General features: G+C 39.5%; 1 protein-coding gene across 1 annotated transcript in view; it reads right to left on the bottom strand.

The window, feature by feature from the left end:
* Positions 1-22,507, bottom strand: part of CCDC141 (coiled-coil domain containing 141) — a 141,765-nt gene that overhangs the window by 50,619 nt on the left and 68,639 nt on the right. The window contains exons 7-8 of the mRNA XM_077830395.1: positions 18,855-19,049; positions 3,796-3,968 (exon numbers count right to left, since the gene is read on the bottom strand). Coding sequence (XP_077686521.1) covers positions 3,796-3,968; positions 18,855-19,049 — 368 coding nt within the window. The remainder of the gene's footprint in view (positions 1-3,795; positions 3,969-18,854; positions 19,050-22,507) is intronic.

The raw sequence follows: 22,507 nt of genomic DNA on the forward strand, positions 1-22,507 counted from the left end.
TTCTGAAGTCTGAACTTTGTCAATTTAATCTCTGCTGACTTATCTTGATTCAAATATTTATATACAGCCAGTTCCAGTGATTCAGAAGACCAAGATCAGCCATCCTGACTGAATTTGAGCAATGCCCGATCAACCATGCCTATCTAATGCCATGGAGTATGGCAGTAGACTGAATCTGGTGAGAAAATGTGGCCCGTAGAAAATCCAAGATCACAAAAAGGACGTTATTTATGGAATAAGTTGTTTAGAATTTTGAGAATTAATTTGTCATCATACCTGTAACCCTTATTTTTCAGTGCAACCTTAAATTTATAAAAAGTTGTCCCTCTGTTTCAACATTTCTTAAAGAAGAGATATTCCTTTTAATTTATCAGTGCACCTCCTTCAAACACTAATAAAGATTAAGGTTATACCTTTTGTAGATGGTTACTTAGAGCTTAATAAAATCTACTGATTCTGCATACCTTTAATACAAATAATTAATTTATGACATGGTGAAAATGAGTTTAATCAGCAATGAAATGAGTGCAAATCTTAAACTACCGATAGGCAAGCAGACTGGCCAGAATGATAATGAGGGTTTTCTTAATAGACAAAAATCAATTGATTGAAGAAATTCTGAGTTAATATAAAATGCATTTTCTACAGCGCAACTGTATCTTCAACAGGCTTTAATTTCAAAAATGGAAACTCACATGAAATCAGTAATTATGTTCGTCCAATAGTCTCATTTGAAACAAAAATCTGAATTGGATTTTTTAATCTATTTGAGTATAGTAGTAGTGAGAATATAATGAAGAACTGCACACCATGGTCTCTTCAAAATCTACACATCTTCTAATATGAATCTTTTTGCACTCATTCATTTATTCTGATCAACTTTTAGCAGATTAGGAATATTATGTGCTATCAACAGCTTTAAGAACTAGTTAGCACTAACCCGGTTACCTGACTAAAGTCCCAGTCCTACAAATCCGGTGTGACGGGTTCTTACTCACACAGATAGACACAGTGAAATCAATAGCACTTCTCTTGAAATAAACTGCTAATCTGCATAAGGGTGGCAGAATTGGGCTCTATTTTGTAAACTATTCAAGGCAGGAAACCACCCTACACATACATATGTTAAGTGCCTAGCACATTTTTGGCTTTTCTATAAATAATGATAATGAAACTATGAGGATGACGCTATTCAGTGGTTTCAGAGTAGCAGCCGTGTTTATCTGTATCCGCAAAAAGAAGAGGAGTCCTTGTGGCACCTTAGAGACTATTTTAGTTCTTCCCCTAATTTTCCCTGCCTTCTTCTACCACATACATAAATTTAGACCATTTCAACTATCAGTAGCCAGTCACAGCCTTTTGGATATCACATTTCTGGGCCAACATCTGATAACTTTACTCATGCTGAATAGTACTTTGGAGCAAAGCAACATTTTTCAGACGAATAGTTTGTTCACTGAAAGATGCAATATTGGGTTGGCTGAAACTATTTGAGTTTGACACAAATTTACCAAATAGTTTCAGACAAGAAAAAAATCTTACAAACTCAATTCACCAGGGGATTACACACCATTCACAAAACTAGAGGTGTACCCCAAAACCTGGCATTTAGGGCACTCACCTGCAGCATGGAAGACCTGAGTTCAAATGCCTGCTCTGACTCAGGCAAAGTGGGGCTTAGAACCTGGCTTTATCACCTTCCAGCTAAGTGCTCTGGATTTGATCACTTTGGTCTCAGATAATGGACGATGATAGAACATAAATAAAGGCTGACTCGTTGCAGGGGAAGGTTAAAACTAGGCAGTGAGTGAACTTGTCAGGATTGAAGGGAAATCAGCAGGGGAAGGAGGAAAACCAGAAGACGTGTGTGTTTTGTTTTCTTTCTTGGAGAAGTGGGAGGTGTCTGTTTTTGTTTAAAAGCTAGGGTATGGGAAATTTCAATATTCAAAATGTACATATTTTGTTAAACTATTAAGACGTGTATAATTATGGAATGACCTTGTGACTCTGTTGCTTTAATCTTCACTACACACATTGTTTGTTACTCTCAGTTGTTGCGTTTTATCATATTTAAATCATAAGGTCTTCTAGGCAGGAACCATACCTTTCTTATTTGTTTGCAAAATGTCTAGCACAACTTTGGATACTCAAAAACTAAAGTATTAATCCTGTAAAGGATAGTTAACTTGGGTATGAGAAGTTTTAACTAGAGGTCACTGGAAAAGAGTTTTTCTTCTTTCCGCAAGGGTACATGCTTACAGCAAACAGCAGAACATATTAGCACTGCTGCTGTCAGTGTTGCCTAAACAGGGGGATTTTTATTTAATTTCACCACAAACCTCTAACACAATTACTTCATGTCAATTTGTCACTTTCCTTCTTGACCTGCCCTGGGGTTTCAATATCCCAGCACTGCGACATAGGCTTCTAGTCTGAAGCAGAGTACTCAAACACAGCGAGTATGGTTAAAAAAGAAAGAGAAAGTTAATGGCTGCAGTGATTTTATGGATCCATTCTCACAAGGTCTGCAGACTCCATACCATCGATCAATGCTGTGTTAGACAGCCATGCAACGTGGAATACAGTTTGCATTGTATCTGCTGCCACTGTGGTCTGTGATTGCTGCTGGCTTAAGGAAACCAATTAAATGAAAGCAAGCCGAGGAAAATTCTCTCTCCTATTCTGCTTATCTGTTTAAATACCAGTAGGTGTTAAAGAACAATACAACCAGCTGCGCGTGTTATGGGTAAAGTCACTGAACTTATTATAGGCCCTCTTGGCCTGGCTCAAAGCTTTAAATAACTCCAGTGGGAGCTATTCATAGAATGCAGTAGGACTAGAGGGCCCCCTTTGGGTGAAAGTCACTGCATGCATCTGATGAAGTGAGCTGTAGCTCACAAAAGCTTATGCTCAGATAAATTAGTTAGTCTCTAAGGTGCCACGAGTACTCCTTTTCTTTTTGCAGATACAGACTAACACGGCTGCTGCTCTGAAACAGTGCATGCAATGTTGCTAGGGTTTTTTGTTTGTTTGTAAGTGATAGCACAGGATCCTGAAGAGAAGAGAGTTCCTAAACAGATTTTGAAGTCCCCCACTGAAGCAAAGCTTTCTACAGCCCTGGAATGACTAATTACCATTTCATCAATCTCCTACCGAGTTGTGAAGAATAGGAGACAATCAGCCTGATTTTGATCCAAGTTACACTGGTGTAAATCAGGATCAGGTCCATAGAGTTACACCATTCTTGCTATTAACAATAGATATGGAAAAAGAAAGGCTATTTTATTAATAAATCAAGGTCACTAAGAAGCATATTCTTACATTTAGCTTAATATGTATTATGTTAATCTGTTATATTAAGTTATTAATTATTAAATTTAATATACAGGTAGGCTTTAAAAGGTCTTAAAATGTGCATTCGGGGTTGTAAAAATGACCATCTGTTGACATTTTATTTTATTTTATCTTGACCAGACTGTCTTTTCCTAAATATTTCCCTGACATAACTGCAGCCACGTGCACTAATATAGCATTTGATGTATATAATTTATGTTATAATGTACACAGTTCTAAAAAAAAACTTGTGACAGGAGACAGAGAAATCTATTCAAATGGTATTAGTGAAAAATAATAATGACAAATTTTGCAGACTCAGTCATGTCACTGAGGCCTAGCCCCATACACAAAGAGTTACTGGGCACAGACTGGTCCTCAATGAGTTTTTATCCTCGATCAGGTTAATGGAAGATGTGAAACAGCTGGAAAATACAGAGAAATAGAGCACTCTTTACTCACCTGTGGGAATCTCCTTTACTAACTAAGGCTTTTCCCTTCTGCAAAGCATCAACTGCGCAGTCTTTAATTTCGTCCTGTAATTCCTCATGCTTCGCTGCTAAGATAGGCAAACTTAAACCCTCTGAGTTAAGGAGCTTAAGGTAAGCTTCAGTACCTCCAAGAACGTCAAATGCCTGCCAAATGAAACACAACCTTTTTCAGTATTTCTATGTATAATATCCATTTATTTGGTACAAAGCAAATATATTAGATGGACACAATATTTTCTCAAAAATGATCATCACTAACTTAATTTAGGGCCTGATTCTGATCTCATTTAGAGTATACAAAGGAATACACAGGTGTAACCCTGCTGAAGTCTACAGAGTTATGTGGGAGTACATGAGAGCAGCATCAGATTTTGAGTTTAAAAACAGAATTCGTTTTCTAGAAATAATCAGACCAGTGTGATTCTAAGCCTCAGCCAAAGTGGCTTGAGCAATACAGATGAAAATATTTTAGAACCCCAGGTATTACTGGACCTTTGGCACACTCATCAAAAAGTGTATGAAACATAGACCCAAATTTATTACAAATCCTATGGTTTTTGTGTTTAAAATTCATCCAGGGTATAGACAAGAGTTAAGTCCAACTAAACTCTTATTTTGAGAAACAAGGGAAACATACATTTTCCATATCAGGAAGTTGGTATTATTATTCATATTCTCTATTTTCCCATTACACAAGTAGATGTTTCTATTCCACAAACAAGGAGCAAATGGGGCACAATGACTTAAAGACAGCAGACACAGGCAAGAAAAGATTACGTTAATGCCCAAATATTATTAGATAAATAGAAATGTGCCAAGTCCAAAATGCCCATAATTGGCTTTAGTGTACCAGGGAAATAGTCTCTGCTAGTAGATATTTTATAGTTGCGCAGCCTCAGAAGAAACTCAGTTAACAAAGCAGAAAAAAGTGTAATTGCTCTAACACTAGGACCGAGGACATGATCCCAGGATTAGGTTGTAGTGACCATTATGAAGAAAACGCTTAGTGCAGTACTACAGAAAGTGATCCAAGAGACCTTATGTTTACCCAAGAGATGTTATTGCATTGTGTATTGAGTCATAAGCTGCCTTTAGTAGCAAAACTAAGTTTTTACTACTTTTTACTTATGTTAGCACTGCAGAATCAATGCAAGTATCAGTCTAAGATCTAAACTCTGTTCTAGCAAATTCATTAGCAACAGAATCGTTAACTAAGTTCCACATGTAAAGACCAAATTTAAAGCTGGGTGGGAAACACTTTTTCCATCCTGTGAAAATATTTGAGATTTCAAACATTTTCCTTTTCCACAGTGGGATAAAAGCAAGACATTTCTTCTTTTTAATGTTAAAAATGAGAGCGTGCACCCCTAGAATAACCAATAGCTGAGATGTCAGACACCCAGGTTCCAGTCCCTGGTCTGAAACAGGCCTAGTCTCCTACATGAGTGCCTAAACACTGGGCTATTTACTCAGTCTCTTTCTCTGGTGTGATGAATGTTTCATTATTTATATAAAGTGAACAACTCCAACAACAGACAGTGAGAGACAATAGCTGGTGTTTAGGACATTCATCTGGCATGTGGGAGGCCCGGGTTCAAATCCCTACTCTGTCATCCTCCCACATACCAGTTCAGTGCCCTAACCACCAGATTCTAGTCAGTCTCAGTCTCCTCTGTTGGTGCCCTTTGCATAATTAAATATGCATTGGGCTAGTGAGAAAAAGACTTACGCTATAGCCCAGTGGTGAGGGCAATCACTAATGGGATCTGGGTGATGCAGCTTCAACTCCATGCTCCAGTGAACATTGAATTAGCTATACAAAGCAGAACAGCTTCAAAAGGATAGATTGAGAGAGACCCACTGCCTGATTCAGGCTATAGGCTCAAACCTCTATCCCCCAGGTGAGGGCCCTAACCACTGGGCTATTGGTTATTCTTAGCTGGGTCTCTCTCTTTTTGGTTTTGATCAGAAATTCCATCCTCAATCTGAGAAAATTTTCCTGATGAAAGTTTTGTTGAAACTGGTATATTCCCCGCAAATACCATTTTCCAGAAAATTCCTGACCAGCTCTAACCAAATCCTGTCCCCTTTTATCTGAAATAATGATTCTGAAAACTGACTATAAATAGTGACAGGTTTCAGAGTAACAGCCGTGTTAGTCTGTATTCGCAAAAAGAAAAGGAGTACTTGTGGCACCTTAGAGACTAACCAATTTATTTTAGCATGAGCTTTCGTGAGCTACAGCTCACTTCATCAGATACATACCGTGGAAACTGCAGCAGACTTTATATATACACAGAGAATATGAAACAATACCTCCTCCCACCCCACTGTCCTGCTGGTAATAGCTTATCTAAAGTAATCGTCAGGTTAGGCCATTTCCAGCATAAATCCAGGTTTTCTCACCCTCCACCCCCCCACACAAATTCACTCTCCTGCTGGTGATAGCCCATCCAAAGTGACAACTCTTTACACAATGTGCATGATAATGAAGTTAGGCCATTTCCTGCACAAATCCAGGTTCTCTCACTCCCTCACCCCCCTCCAAAAACCCACCCCCATACACACACAGACTCACTCTCCTGCTGGTAATAGCTCGTCCAAACTGACCACTCTCCAAGTTTAAATCCAAGTTAAACCAGAACATCTGGGGGGGCGGGGGGGGAGGAAAAAACAAGAGGAAATAGGCTACCTTGCATAATGACTTAGCCACTCCCAGTCTCTATTTAAGCCTAAATTAATAGTATCCAATTTGCAAATGAATTCCAATTCAGCAGTTTCTCGCTGGAGTCTGGATTTGAAGTTTTTTTGTTTTAAGATAGCGACCTTCATGTCTGTGATTGCGTGACCAGAGAGATTGAAGTGTTCTCCGACTGGTTTATGAATGTTATAATTCTTGACATCTGATTTGTGTCCATTTATTCTTTTACGTAGAGACTGTCCAGTTTGACCAATGTACATGGCAGAGGGGCATTGCTGGCACATGATGGCATAAATCACATTGGTGGATGTGCAGGTGAACGAGCCTCTGATAGTGTGGCTGATGTTATTAGGCCCTGTGATGGTGTCCCCTGAATAGATATGTGGGCACAATTGGCAACGGGCTTTGTTGCAAGGATAAGTTCCTGGGTTAGTGGTTCTGTTGTGTGGTATGTGGTTGTTGGTGAGTATTTGCTTCAGGTTGCGGGGCTGTCTGTAGGCAAGGACTGGCCTGTCTCCCAAGATTTGTGAGAGTGTTGGGTCATCCTTTAGGATAGGTTGTAGATCCTTAATAATGCGTTGGAGGGGTTTTAGTTGGGGGCTGAAGGTGATGGCTAGTGGCGTTCTGTTATTTTCTTTGTTAGGCCTGTCCTGCAGTAGGTAACTTCTGGGAACTCTTCTGGCTCTATCAATCTGTTTCTTTACTTCCGCAGGTGGGTATTGTAGTTGTAAGAAAGCTTGACAGAGATCTTGTAGGTGTTTGTCTCTGTCTGAGGGGTTGGAGCAAATGCGGTTGTATCGCAGAGCTTGGCTGTAGACGATGGATCGTGTGGTGTGGTCAGGGTGAAAGCTGGAGGCATGCAGGTAGGAATAGCGGTCAGTAGGTTTCCGGTATAGGGTGGTGTTTATGTGACCATTGTTTATTAGCACTGTAGTGTCCAGGAAGTGGATCTCTTGTGTGGACTGGACCAGGCTGAGGTTGATGGTGGGATGGAAATTGTTGAAATCATGGTGGAATTCCTCAAGGGCTTCTTTTCCATGGGTCCAGATGATGAAGATGTCATCAATATAGCGCAAGTAGAGTAGGGGCTTTAGGGGACGAGAGCTGAGGAAGCGTTGTTCTAAATCAGCCATAAAAATGTTGGCATACTGTGGGGCCATGCGGGTACCCATAGCAGTGCCGCTGATCTGAAGGTATACATTGTCCCCAAATGTGAAATAGTTATGGGTAAGGACAAAGTCACAAAGTTCAGCCACCAGGTTAGCCGTGACATTATCGGGGATAGTGTTCCTGACGGCTTGTAGTCCATCTTTGTGTGGAATGTTGGTGTAGAGGGCTTCTACATCCATAGTGGCCAGGATGGTGTTATCAGGAAGATCACCGATGGATTGAAGTTTCCTCAGGAAGTCAGTGGTGTCTCGAAGGTAGCTGGGAGTGCTGGTAGCGTGGGGCCTGAGGAGGGAGTCTACATAGCCAGACAATCCTGCTGTCAGGGTGCCAATGCCTGAAATGATGGGGCGCCCAGGAGTTCCAGGTTTATGGATCTTGGGTAGTAGATAGAATATCCCAGGTCGGGGTTCCAGGGGTGTGTCTGTGCGGATTTGATCTTGTGCTTTTTCAGGAAGTTTCTTGAGCATATGCTGTAGTTGCTTTTGGTAACTCTCAGTGGGATCATAGGGTAATGGCTTGTAGAAACTCGTGTTGGAGAGCTGCCGAGCAGCCTCTTGTTCATATTCCGACCTATTCATGATGACAACAGCACCTCCTTTGTCAGCCTTTTTGATTATGATGTCAGAGTTGTTTCTGAGGCTGTGGATGGCATTGCGTTCCGCATGGCTGAGGTTATGGGGCAAGTGATGCTGCTTTTCCACAATTTCAGCCCGTGCACGTCGGCGGAAGCACTCTATGTAGAAGTCCAGTCTGCTGTTTCGACCTTCAGGAGGAGTCCACCTAGAATCCTTCTTTCTGTAGTGTTGGTAGGGAGACCTCTGTGGATTAGTATGTTGTTCAGAGGTATTTTGGAAATATTCCTTGAGTCGGAGACGTCGAAAATAGGATTCTAGGTCACCACAGAACTGTATCATGTTCATGGGGGTGGAGGGGCAGAAGGAGAGGCCCCGAGATAGAACAGCTGCTTCTGCTGGGCTGAGAGTATAGTTGGATAGGAGGGGGGTGAGGGAGTGAGAGAACCTGGATTTGTGCAGGAAATGGCCTAACTTCATTATCATGCACATTGTGTAAAGAGTTGTCACTTTGGATGGGCTATCACCAGCAGGAGAGTGAATTTGTGTGGGGGGGTGGAGGGTGAGAAAACCTGGATTTGTGCTGGAAATGGCCTAACCTGACGATTACTTTAGATAAGCTATTACCAGCAGGACAGTGGGGTGGGAGGAGGTATTGTTTCATATTCTCTGTGTATATATAAAGTCTGCTGCAGTTTCCACGGTATGTATCTGATGAAGTGAGCTGTAGCTCACGAAAGCTCATGCTAAAATAAATTGGTTAGTCTCTAAGGTGCCACAAGTACTCCTTTTCTTTTTGACTATAAATAGTGTTGCAGCATTCCATGCTGTTTTCCTTTTTATAGGATTTTATATCTAATGTATCAAGCAGAGAGATCTGATTTTTTTCTCCAAGTCCTGTAAATTTAGACTGGGATCTTAACGTTCTTTCAGTTCATCCATTATAATCAATAATACAGACTATACAGGTCAAATTCTGTTCTCAGTTACTACATTATGTTCCCAGACTAATACAGTGAGTATTCCCACTGTTCTCAATTTTTGCTGGCAAATTTTGTTTGCTGTGCAACACCATTATGTTCAAAATATTCAAAAACAGTGTATTAGGTCTATTATGATCTCTTCTATTGTGTTTCTCAGGTGGAGAACTTCCAACAGAATTAATTTCCCATTTAACATGTGCACAAAAGGAAAAAGAATAATATAATGGGAATGGAGAGGTGTATATTTGTTAAAAGGAAAATTAACTAACTAAATTGCATGTTTATACAATGCTCACCAAACTAAGGCCCTGATCCTGCAAACACACACATACTTAGCTTTATACAGGGGAACAGTCCCATTGGCTTTAACTGGCTGAAGAATGCTGCTGATTCAAGGTTTTAGAAAGAAGCAAGACAATTCCTGAAGGATTGTTTAATAAAAGAAACTACTTTTAAAAACATTATTTTAAAATATGTAGACTTCAAAGTGCAATATCTTAAAGCAAATAGACTTTGATACAGGGTAATGTTTTACTTGTTTGAAAGAGCTCTGCAAAGATTCTTAAAACATTTATGGAAGTGGAATGACATAAAAACAATGTACTGAATAAAATTTTTAAAAATAAAACTTCACAGAGATTTCTAAGAGCTATCTCAGCCAGACTGCTACAGCATATCATGCATGAACTAAAGAAGCAACTGAGACCAGTTCATAAGGTGCTGAGTCAATAGAGAAATGACAAGCCCTGATACTTGAATTCACCCAAACACCTAAGAGATAAGCTCTCCATCATCACTGAAGTTGAGGAAAATAGTGGACAAAAAGTTCTTGAAACTGAGGCAGTCTTGGAAAGACAAATGAGAGGGAACAAAAAAAGCAGCTCATTCCATAATGAAGAATGGAAAACACTAAATGCAAAACAGAAGATAAATTCACAGCATCAGAAGAAACCCACAGTAACAGAAGCAGCTTAGGCACAAAGCAAGCACCAACAAGGTGGTCAGAAACAGTCCTTCATCCTCAGCACTGCTGTGCAAGGAGATGCCATAATCAATCCTTAAGCTTCAGTTGGTGAGATAAAATTTTGTATAGGCACTGCCATGAAATTGAGTTAATTTTCTTACTGAAAATTATTTTAATGCAGTATTGAGGTATTATAATAAACCTTAAGAGATTTATTAAGGGTTTATCTTGTTTAACTCTGATTAGCAGGACAATGTATACCTGGAGATGTCATGCAAACTGACTGAGGTGAAGGAATACAGAGCTACAGGAACTCACTCTTATAGACGGTTGGAACCTTCATCAAAAGGAGCGCAACAGGAAAGATTGCAATTGAACAAACACTGTTTTACTGCCTCTTTTCGACAATTTTCTTTGCGGAATGAACCATTCAACACTAATAAGTTGAAGTTACCATGATTTAATTAAGAAAACTCGCTATGAATAAACAATTCAATAACCTCTTGCCCCATCTGAAGGAAGTGAGAGTAGGTACTCAGGAGGCCCCTTGTCCTAAAATGTGAAATCCTTTTCACCTGTGCTTCACTACAAAGAAGTTCATTTGCCACTAGCTCAAAGCAATAATTAAGCACAGTTTGGGCACTCTAAAGACATATTCAAGATTCTTCTGCAGAACTGAGCACCTGGTATGGGCCCAGGAATCAATGGGATTTGCTTAGTGTTTGTAACAGGCTTTACATAAGGAATTTTATTCTTGAAGACCGTATTAAAGAGATTACATTTAGAGACCAAAAGGAAAGGTATACAGCACTCCAGAACAACCATAGGTAGTTAAAAAGGCAGAAGGAAAAGGCCTCTCAACATCAGATTTTATGTAAGTATTGAGACCCTGTATAACTAATCAGCTGATATATTTGTTTCTTGGTAAAGATCAATGGGGGAAATATAAAGTAAAGAATATATATTATCACTAGCATGTTATATTTCTCAAGTTGGAATTTGAACAGAATGGCAGTGGGGTGGGTGACTTTTTTGAAAGAGGACCAGCTGAAAAATCAGTGGTCTCTGCAGCTCCCTTACTAGCCAGATTTGAGTGCTGTAAGGGTCCCTCAGTCTGACTCATCCAGGCTGTCAGAGAATCCCAAAGGGTTGCGCTGTCTGCATTGCCAACTCCATCTCATTAACTAGATCAAGTTATGGCTGCTATATAGAGATTCATATTTATCCCATGTTCAGTGTCAGTCACAAGTGGGAAGCCATGGTTCACTCACATTATTTGGGCTGATTGTTCCTATTGTTCCTATACCCTTCCTATTCTGCTGTGGTTTCAAGAGCTTTGCAAATCCTTTAAATTAACTGCGCAAAAGCAACCTCTTGTGTCCATTGCAGTCTCTTTTCAAACATTAGCATTAACGTTAAACAGTTAGATTAGTAATAATTCACATATTCCTCTAGCTCCTTTAATCAAAGGACTTCATAGAGCTTAACAAACATTAATTAACCCTTGCAAGCCCCTAGGAGATGTGTAACATTTTATCCCTATTTTTGAGATAGGAAGAATGAGGCACGGACTGTTTAAGTGACTCCCATAAATGTTAGTGGCAAAGATAAGAATAAAAACCCGGGTCCCATGATGCTTTGTGCTCAAGAGAAGATACAGAAGCTGTTTTGGTTAGTGAGAACTGCTGTATTACTTTTTATCCTCTTCCCACCTCAGCTGGTGGATGCAAATGTATTGTGCTATACAGGCCTGGAGAAGTGCAGAGGAAAAATACAAACATGAAATATCCAGAGTCTAAACGCATATGACAACCTTCAGGTAATTTGCAGTTGTTGTAGCCATGTTGGTCCCAGGATATTAGAGAGACATGGTGGTGAGGCAATATCTTTTTTCGGACCAACTTCTGTTGGTGAAACTGACAAACTTTCAAGCTACATAGAGCTCTTCTTCAGGTCCATGTGGACATTTGAAATGTGGACCTAAATATGATTCCCTAGAGTATGCTCAGATCAGTTGTATAACAGAAATCTGTCTACCCGACAGTTTTGTTCTGAATGTTGTCAGAGATTTGCACAAATATTTTACACTTGGGGAACTGAGACACAGAGAGATTAAAGCCAAATGTTTCCTCTAATTTGGAGCGCCCAAGGAGAAACATGTCGGGCCTGATTTCTGAGAGTACTTATCATTTCTGTAGCATTTCAAGAAATGTAGCTGTTATAATCTAAAATGTTTCGACTGAGCATGTGTAAAGTGTGATTTTTCAACAGCTTATAAATTGGCAAAACTTGTGTAGATTTTCACAAATAGAAAGGGAAATCCTTGCCACAAAGGCCACCCCCCTGCCCAAACTGAAATCCCTGCTCCAGCGCATGGGGTCACTCGAACTTTTCGAATACAATATGTTTTTAATCTGGGCAAAACAACTTATTCTTCCCTAGCATTTTTATTCTTGGAAATGGTGGAACTGTTTGGATGAAATAATAATTAAAAAAAAAGCAGATACCTGGCACCTAAAATTTCAGCCCAAACAGGTGTTATAAGCAACTGAAAAGAGCATCCTATAATGGGAAGTGTCCAGTAACCTTAATAATAGGTGACGCTACCAGCCGTGCCTATAATACACATGCCCACACAAACAGAAAAAGAAAAGAGGGAGAAAAACTAAATATGGTCTATTATCTCTGTCACACAGTAAAAACTGAGATCTCCCAAACTAGTGTTTGTAGAACCAGAGACAATCATCCAAAGGACAAATGTTTCACTTTCCTGGATTTTAACTAAAAGAAACAGAGTTAATAATAGCCTGCTGTACGGCAGAATCAGAGACAATATCAGCCGTGAAAATGTATAACCACTTAGGAAAACCATTCAAGATCTGTTTATACTGCCCTTTGTTACTGGAGTAATTCCAATGCTTATTTTACCTGCAAGCAACATAGATGGAGAGAAAATAATCAGGTTACACCACTGTAGACACAATGACTGCATTGACTATGATGACTAAAAATAAATTAAAGGGAGCTGTCATACAGTAGTCTATCATCAAACAAACCAACCATCCGTGCACTTGAAGTAACTAGTAGAAAGATATGCATGTAAAAAAATCCAAAATAAGTTCCCAATCTTGCTTCAGGACCCGCTAGTGCAAGTCAGTGTGCCTGGGAAGAGCCCAGGTGAAGTAAGTGGGACTTTACAGGAATCCTTATGAACAGATCCTTATGCAAAATTGAGTCCTAAATTGCTAACTGTATATAATCCTCTCAAAATACCCAGAATGGAATAATCCAATCTATGAACAACCTTTGCTTAGTTTTAGAAGTTCTTGAGTACCACATAGTGCCACAGGTTGCTAGCGGTGAAGGTTTCTGAAAGATTCTATAAGCAGCCAAAAGGCGTTCAGGTGGGGTTTTCGGGGTGGACAGTTCTCATTTGTGGAACTTGCTCATTCTGACAGGTTTATGCACAGCACAAGATTTCTCAGCAAAGCTCAGCTATAACTTGGTCCAAGCCTTTGGAGGTTTTTATCCTATACGGTAAGCAGCAATTATTGACAAGGTTAGGACTAAATAAGCAGATGGAGTTTCCACCCTGCCTTTGAAGAGGGTATACGCACACTATACATAGTTGTAACTTATCCCCTTCCTAAGGTTAGGCTTTATTATTAACAACAAAAGCAGAGTATAAACCTCAGCCTGAGCTTTCTCCTCAAAGCTTGGCTGTTCCTAAGGCTTTCTCGGCAGGATCTCCTCTGTCTCACCAGTATACTTCAGTATACTCTGCTTGGATCCAGTGAGATCCATCTGCTAGTATGACTCAACCGTAATTTCACTGCTCCATCATGCTGAGTTCAAGCACCTGACATCAAGGATACGTCAAAACTGAAGAACTGTCATCCTGTGACACACTTTTCTCCCTGGAGCAATGCCCAAGATTTACTCTCCGGTTTAATTTCTTCTGAGCAACCCATTCATGACCCAGTAACCAAAGTCTCATGTTACTACCAAATGATCTGACCTCTTCATTACCTCCAGCAATCATTTTTTTCATGGCCATGGGCAAGTTCAATGCACCTCATACTTCTGTGGAGCCCATGGGGGAACAATTTTTTTTTCTATCTCACGCCAAGACAGAGGTAGGTGGGAGTCAGCCAATCTGAATCCTACTCCTCAGGGAATTAAAAACAAGCAGTATTGTCTAGGAGTCCCCATCGATGTAGGTGACCTGAAATGGGTTCGATTCTGTCTAAGCCCTCCTGCAATGAAGTCTGGATACATCCTGAGCCCCATTAGCCAGATACTGTTGCCACCTCTAGCCTGCCTGGAGCCCTGGACCTCAGGATCTCTGCAGTAGCACACATTTCACCGTAACTACACTTCATGGAATGACAGAATTGTTGCATGTACTCCTGTTGACCAGTGAAACAGAGAATGAGATAGGTACATATCTTTTCTTTTTAGTTAAGAATAGTTGCATGGAAAAATTGCATAACACAATGCACATTATGAATACAGCTCTATCACTGTTAACTCTTGCAGCATCATTTACTTTTCACAAAGGCAGGCCATTCTCCCAACCACTGCACATATGACAAGCCACGCACCCATCCCCAACCTTCTGTTCATTCACTATATTCATTCATTTCAGTGTGAAAGATTAATGTGGAAAAACAACAACAAAATTAGCAAAAATGACAAGAGATTTACAAAATGTAATTAAAATCAATGTCTGCAAACAACAATATGGGCAAGATATCTGTGAGCATGGATAACACTCCTGTCTCTAGAGCCATTTTTGGCTTTTTGGAAAACAAATATGAAAAAATCCAAATGTCGTACAGAAGGGAATCCAAATGTGAGGACCTGTGTATGTCTTTACACCCCCTAACCTCTCCACTTCATGGTCACTGTTCATTTAAGTATCTGGTGCTTCAGATTCACTTTGAGTCACTCATATTAAAAACTGTATTTTATTTTTTTAAATTCTTTGATCCATCTTAGTTCTTCCCTGATCCTGCCTCTGTCTTTCCTAGCTGCCCTCCCTGCATCAAGATCTTTTGACTATAAAGGAAGATATTCCCTGGACACATCCTCTGCCTTGGTCTACTGCCATCTGGCTCTTCCCAGTCTTTTTGCTCTCAGGAAAGCTCTAGGGCTTGTTCCAATTGTTTCTCTGTATCTGTTTAGTCACGACTAATTACAATACTGAAATAGGAGCGGGGATTTCATTAACTATGTTTTTTTAAATAAAGCAACATGTACATCTATTTGTTTATTTTTAATTACATCCATGAGAGTCTCTGGGAGTGTGTACAATCAATACTAAATCATAACTTACAACACGCACAAACCTGACAAAAACATCAACTAAAATACAAAAATAAAATTCCTCTCATTCAAGCTGCCATCCTCAGATAAAAAGCTGAACTGGAATAGCTAAGTTTTGCAACACATCCTGAAGAATAACAAAACTGGGCTTCACTGGACCACAAGGAGGAGTGAATTCCAGAACACAGCCTCCACAACTGAGAGCACCTTGCCTCCAATCCCCTCCCAGATATCAAATCAGGAGACTTGTAGCTAGAATGACCTAGATGATTTTAAATGTTGGGATGATACATAGGAAAAGAGATGTTCTCCAGAACCATACTAGCTAGAACCATACTATGTATGGCTTTATATATAATGATATATATGTCTATAAAGTGCAAGTGTAAAATGGTCCATACCAGAAGTACAGCTAAAGAAGAGTATGATCCTTCAAACATTTACTTATTTAACTCAATGGGACTAGTATGGTTTGTAAAGATACTCATGTAAGTGTTTGTAGGATTTCCCCCTACATGAGCAGCCTCATTGTGCCTTACTTGTCCTCTCCTGGGGTCTTCAGAGGGTAGCCCAACATAAAAACCATTGCAGAAATTCAAACTGGAAGTGACCAAAGAACAAACAACTGGGGAAGGGTACACATGTATGAGAAAAGGCAGCAAGACACACATAGGCAACTGTGTCTTTGCTTGTGTTTGTGAAGTACCTAGCACAGTCAAAAAATACAAAATAATAATAATAGTTCAAGCCAATCCAGGTTTAGATTTGATCACACAAGGTCACAAAGGCCAAGGGTTGTGATGCATGTGAATATTTTCTGAACTAGGGTCTGGTCCTACAGTCACTTGTGCAAGTAGCCTTTACTCATGTGAATAATCTCATTGGTTTAAATGAAACTATGCATGAGCAAGGATTACTTACATGAGTAAGGGTTTGCAGGATCAGGTCCTCTACATACTGGGTCCCAATCCTGCTTCTACTGAAGTCAATGGGACATTTACCTTTTACTTCAGTGACAGCAGGATCAGGCCCATTGTGTGCAAGAAGAGATAGCAGTTTTGGAGGTTTTTAATAATTTTAATTCTAATTTTAATTCAATGCATTTTATATATATATATGAAAACCAAGAGAATGGGTTATAGGTTAAAATACAGATGTGATAATAGCACCCCCTGGTGTTCAAAATATAAATAACCATGGACAAAAAAGTCCTTTTTTAGTTCACTGTGCATTTATATGGATTTTTTTTTAACAGGGTGGATATAAATGTTATTGGAAATAGCCATCTTCTAAGGCTTCTGTAAACAATTTGTGGAAAAAATACAAAACTATGTTATCAAAAGGTTGCATCTATGGGCACCTTAAAATAAACACATTTGTGTGTGTATATACACACACACACACACACACACACACTCTCTCTCTTAAATGACATTTAGTATTTAGATAGTGCCTTTTAACCAAGAATGTTAAGCAAGAACAAGTATCAATGGATGAAGACCCAATGCCACTGTGAAGGTACTCTTTTCTCCATCTGTGAAATGGGGCCACAGAGAGAGACTGTATGTTTTCAAAAGTGGCACCAAAAATTGCCAACGATGGAGAATCCATCACAGCACTTGCTAAGTGGTTAATGAACTCTGTTAAAAAAATTGCACCTCATTTCCAGCTTGTACCTCATGTCTAGCTTCAGCTTCCAGTGACTGGATCTTATTATACCTTTGTCTGTGAGACTGAAGAGCCCTCTATTATCAAATTTCAGTTCCCCATGCAGATACTGTACTAATAGACTGTGATCAAGTGACCCCTTAATCTTCTCTTTGTTAAAATAAACAAACTGAGTTCCTTTAACCCAGGGCCAGCCAAAGGGTAGGTGATCAGGGCAGTCCCAGTGGATGCTAAATCAGCATCTGAGAGGGTGACACATTGCTCAGCTGCTTATTTATGTACTTATTTACCTATTTTATTTATGTGCTTGGCCAAACTGCACTCCAGCCTTCTTTTTATCCTCAGCTGGTGAATGTGCATGCATGTGTGGGCGTCTAACGTGGCTGGCAGAACAGCGAGGGCCAGCCATGCATAAGCCTTTTGCTAGAAGGCATCAATCAATCATTATCATAACTCTTCTCGGAACCCTCTCCAATTTATCAACATCCTTCTTGAACTATGGACACAAGAAGTAGACATAGCATCCAGCAGTGGTCGCACTGCTGCCAAACACAGAGTAATGTAACTTCCCTACTTCTACTAGATATTCCCGTTTATTCATCCGAAGATCACATTAGCCTTTCTGGCCAAAGAATTACACTGGGGACTCATGTTCAGCTGATTATCCACCATGTCCCCCAAGTCTTTTTCAGAGTCAAGGTCTAGTGATTAGGGCACGAATCTTGGAATTGATGATGATGGATTCCCTTCACTTCCTCAGACTTCCTGTGTGACTAACCTTGGCAAGTCACTTAGCCTCTCTTTGTCTTAGTTCCCCTCTGTAAAATGGAGACAAATTACTTCCCTGTCTCACAGGATGCTGTACAGATATACATTCAAGACTGTGAAGTGCTTTGAGATCTACTGATGCAGTGCGTTATACAAGAACCTGGTGGTCCTGGTTCCCAGGATGGATTCCCCCATCCTGTAAATATGGCCGGTATTCTTTGTTCCTAAATGTGTGACTTTACATTTGGCCATAATAAAACATATATTTGTCTGCTTGCACCCAGCTTACCAAGCAACCCGAATCACTCTGTATCCATGACCTGTCCTTTTCATTATTTACCACTCTCCCAATCTTTGTGTAATCTGCAAACGTTATCAGTAGTGATTTAATATTTTCTCCCAGTTTATTGATAAAAGTATTAAATACAGCAGGGCCAAAACTTGATCCCTGTGGAACATACCTTTTCAGTGGTGATTCCCCACTTACAATTACATTTTGAGACTTATCAGTTAGCCAGTCTTTAATCAATTCAATCTGTACCATCCTGATTTTCCACCATTCTAGTTTCTTAATCAGAATGTCATGTGGTACCAAGTCAAATTCTCTACAGATATCTCTGTATATTACAACAACGTTACCTTCATCAACCAAATCTCATTAAAAAAAATCAAGTCAGTTTGTCAAGATCTATTTTCTATAAACCCATGATGATTGGCACTAATTATATTTTCCTCCTTTAATTCTTAATTGAGTCCCATATCAGCTATTCCATTATTGTGTCCATTAATTTGCACACTCCCTTGCATACCAGACTTCAAGAACAAAGTAGCAGTCATATGATCAGATTATAATTATAGACTTGGCCTCTAACTAACCATGTTAGCAGCATTAAAGAAGTCATTGGCCTCTTGTAACAAGGTTTTCCTTTCTTCCATACGATGGCACAACTCTTCTTGCAACAGATTTATTTTCTGATTTGAAAGCTTCAGATGTTCCTTTTCTGCGTAGTCCTCTGAAAACAGAATCTTGAGTGCTTCTGCTTTTAATTTTTCCACAGTGGAATTCCATTCCTAGAAGGAAAAGTACTGATTTAATTAATTCCATGTATCTAAAATGATCCGAAGGAAACTGTTGCATAGTAACATATTACAGTTATTGGCAAATATACTGATTTAATTTTATATGAGTGAAGGTTATAGCCAACTAAAACAGAATTTCTCTCCAATGATTTCTGAGCAAAATGACTGCTTTAATGAATACGAGTCTAGTGGCAAAAGTGCCAGAGGATGGTCCCACAAGCAAAAGAAGTATAGACTACCTACAGCATGCCCACTGAGCAAATTGGTCTGGATAAAATAAAAAGCAGTCCCAACCACACAGAAACCTGACTTGTTTTGATAATGAACACTTCTAATCCCTGCTAAGGGCCAGTTCAGACCACACTGCCATTGCAGGCTATTTGGGGGCCTCATCCCGCCAAAGACAAACTGAAATGTTGCCATAATGCTCGGTGTTCGTGCTTCAGTGCCACATGGTAGGGTGTATATTAACTATTTTTGCTGAGAGCTCTGTGATGAATGATCATTTGAGTCAGGATGCTACCCCATTTATCATGGCCTGGAAGGGACACATCACAGGTTCCTCTCCAATGGCCTCCGTCAACTATTGCCCCATTCCAACTCCACAAACACACATGCCAGTTTTATTCTTTAAACATAAAACTTAGGCAAAACATCCAAACAAAGAAGCTCCTCCACCCATCGTGGGTTACCGATCCCACGGCACAACCTTCCTTTCAATCCCCCTGCTGCAGGGCCTGCTGCCAAAGCCCATCTCTCCCCTGCCACTCCTGTACGAACTTGGCCACTTTCTGGGTTTTATAATCACATTGAGCTCTTCTCCAGCTCTTCCTGAGAAGTAAACAGGGCTGGCAGGCTCCAGGCCGTCAAAGGGGCAGACCATCCTGTTACAAGCACTTTTCATCCATAGATCTCAAAGCACTTTGCAGAGTGAAGTAAGCACTATCCCCATTTCACAGACAGGAAATCTTATTCTGAGGCACAGAGTTGTTAAGTGCCTTTCCCAAAGGTGCACAGAAAGTCCATAGCAGAGCCAGGAATAGATGCTTGTTTGTTTACAGACATATCTATAGCACTCATTACTATAGTATCAGAACACTAGAACTGGGTTCTGACTAAACATTTTTCATTGGTGAATGCAGATGTATCAAAACTGTTGGACCAATGCAAGTTTGTGTGGACACTGCCTACATGCAGAAGTTCCACTGATTTAATAACAGCGGGCTGCCAGATAGACTATAGTTTAGGGCTAAACCAGCTTTCTATTTAAAGCTTGACTCTAAGTGCTTTGAAATCTATGTAGTTACTTGGATTGCCTTGAAATGTAAATCAGTTTAAAAAACAATTTAGTTAATCCAGTGCAAACCCATATCAACATCTTATATCTATTTTAAAATGATTACATTGGCCTAGCTTGTGCTGTGAAGTTACTGATGCACGATATACACCAGATTTAAAGCATTATAGAAGTGCCCCCACAGGGTTTAAACTTATTCAACTTTCTCATTTAGACAAGTTCTTCACTTAAATTTTTCTACCTATGGTAAATTCCCTCATTTCCATCTTAATCCTAACTGACATTTTTAATTTTAAAAGGGGCATTTTGGTTTTCATATGCAATGTAAATTGAAAGCAATATCTTATTTTAAAAGGGTAAAGGAAAAAATGTCCCACCATTCTTGATTTCAATAATACTTCCTGTTTCAGTACTAATGTTTTGTGGTTTGTTTTTGTTTGTTTTTGAATGGACAATCTATTAAAAAAATCAATAAAAACATTTATTTCATCTACTGTTGTTCCTGTCAACATTTGACATTAGAAACATATTGTGTTATTCAAAACAAAATCAATATCTATTATTATGCTGCAAACCCTCCTGCCTTAATTAGCATCTTTCTGCTACTTTTTCTGCGAATGAATTAAATACATTTTGAAACAAGAAAAGAGAGTTTTTCTGTTGCAGTTTCTCCCACTACAAGGAGAAAGACAGAAAGACAGAAAGACAGAAAGAAAGACGTTTGTGTAGACTGACAAATATTCTAAAGTGAGATATGACAAAGGAAAATGGGTTTTTTCAGAAAATGCTGTGGTGTATACACATGGCACAATAATGGCATTTGGCTCTGTTTTTTCCAAGGGTGCTCAAAAAATGCTGGGAATTTGGCTCTCTTTCTAATCTGTAATTTATTTTTTAGTGAAATAAGTGTTAGTGAAAGATGCTGTGTTGATAGGCTGTCAGAAATAATCTGATAATTTACAGAACAGTTATAATATAAGCAGCCCTAGCGTAAGCTTCTTCACACTATCCCATTCCACTGCCTTAAACCTGTCCTTAAGGTACAGGGATGAGGAGTTTAGCCTGCGTACTTCCATTCATTCCTTGACCTCTTTTCTGAGACTGTCCATTGTTGTGGCAATGGCTTTGTGATAGAAACTTGTTCAAAGAGATCAGCAGCTAATTTTACATAGCCCATCGAATAGTGATGAAGGTAGTAACTTTCACTCACTACTGACTTAGGCTGGATTTGGACCAGCAACTAAGTGAAAGGCTTCCTCCAATCCCCTGAAATATCCAGACCTTTCTTACTTGTTTATAAAACGTCAAGCCTACTTAAGATAGATCGGTGTTGATAAATGCAAGGTAATTCACACTGAAAGGAGTATCTGAACTACTCATACACCTTACTGGATTCTAAATTAACTGGAACAACTTGGGAAACAGACCTGGGCGTCATTGTGGACAGCTCAATAATGCTCAATATGCAGCTGCAGCCAAAGATGCAAACAAAATGTTCAGAGGCATAAAGAATAGGATGGAAAATATGAATGAAATTTTATCATGTCACTGTATCCTCTCTCTTCGAATACTATATTTTGTTCTGCTCACTCCATCTCAATAAAAGCAGAGGGGGTTCAGAGATGGGTAACAAAAATAATTAGAAAAATATGGAGGGAAAATCCAGATAAAGAGAGAATGAAAAGATTGTGACAGTTTCGTTTACAGAAGGGACTAATATGAGGGGACACAACAAGTATATATAAAATAATCAATGGTAGAAAGGAAGCAAATTGGGTTCTCCTATTTACACTTTCTTATAAAACAAGAACAAGGTGACATTCAATGATAAATGGAATATTTTTACTTGGACAATTAGCTTGTTGTTCTCACTGCCACACGATATTATTGAGACCAAGAGTTTAGTGGGATTCAAAAAAAGACCACACATTTAAATGGCTACAGAGTTACAAGGGATTTGGAAGGGGAAAAAAAAACATTTGTAAGAGATATGCGCTCTCATGCTTCACCAGCCTCTAACTGAGGGGATTAGGAAGAAACTTCTCTGTGGATAGGTTATCCCATTTCTACCCACTTTAGGGTTTCTTGCACCTTCCTCTGAAGCCACAGTAATGGCCTCAGAGACAGGACCGGACTTGCTTGATCCAGTATG

The sequence above is a fragment of the Eretmochelys imbricata genome, chromosome 11 (genome assembly GCF_965152235.1).
Source record: "Eretmochelys imbricata isolate rEreImb1 chromosome 11, rEreImb1.hap1, whole genome shotgun sequence".
Lineage (NCBI taxonomy): Eukaryota > Metazoa > Chordata > Testudines > Cheloniidae > Eretmochelys > Eretmochelys imbricata.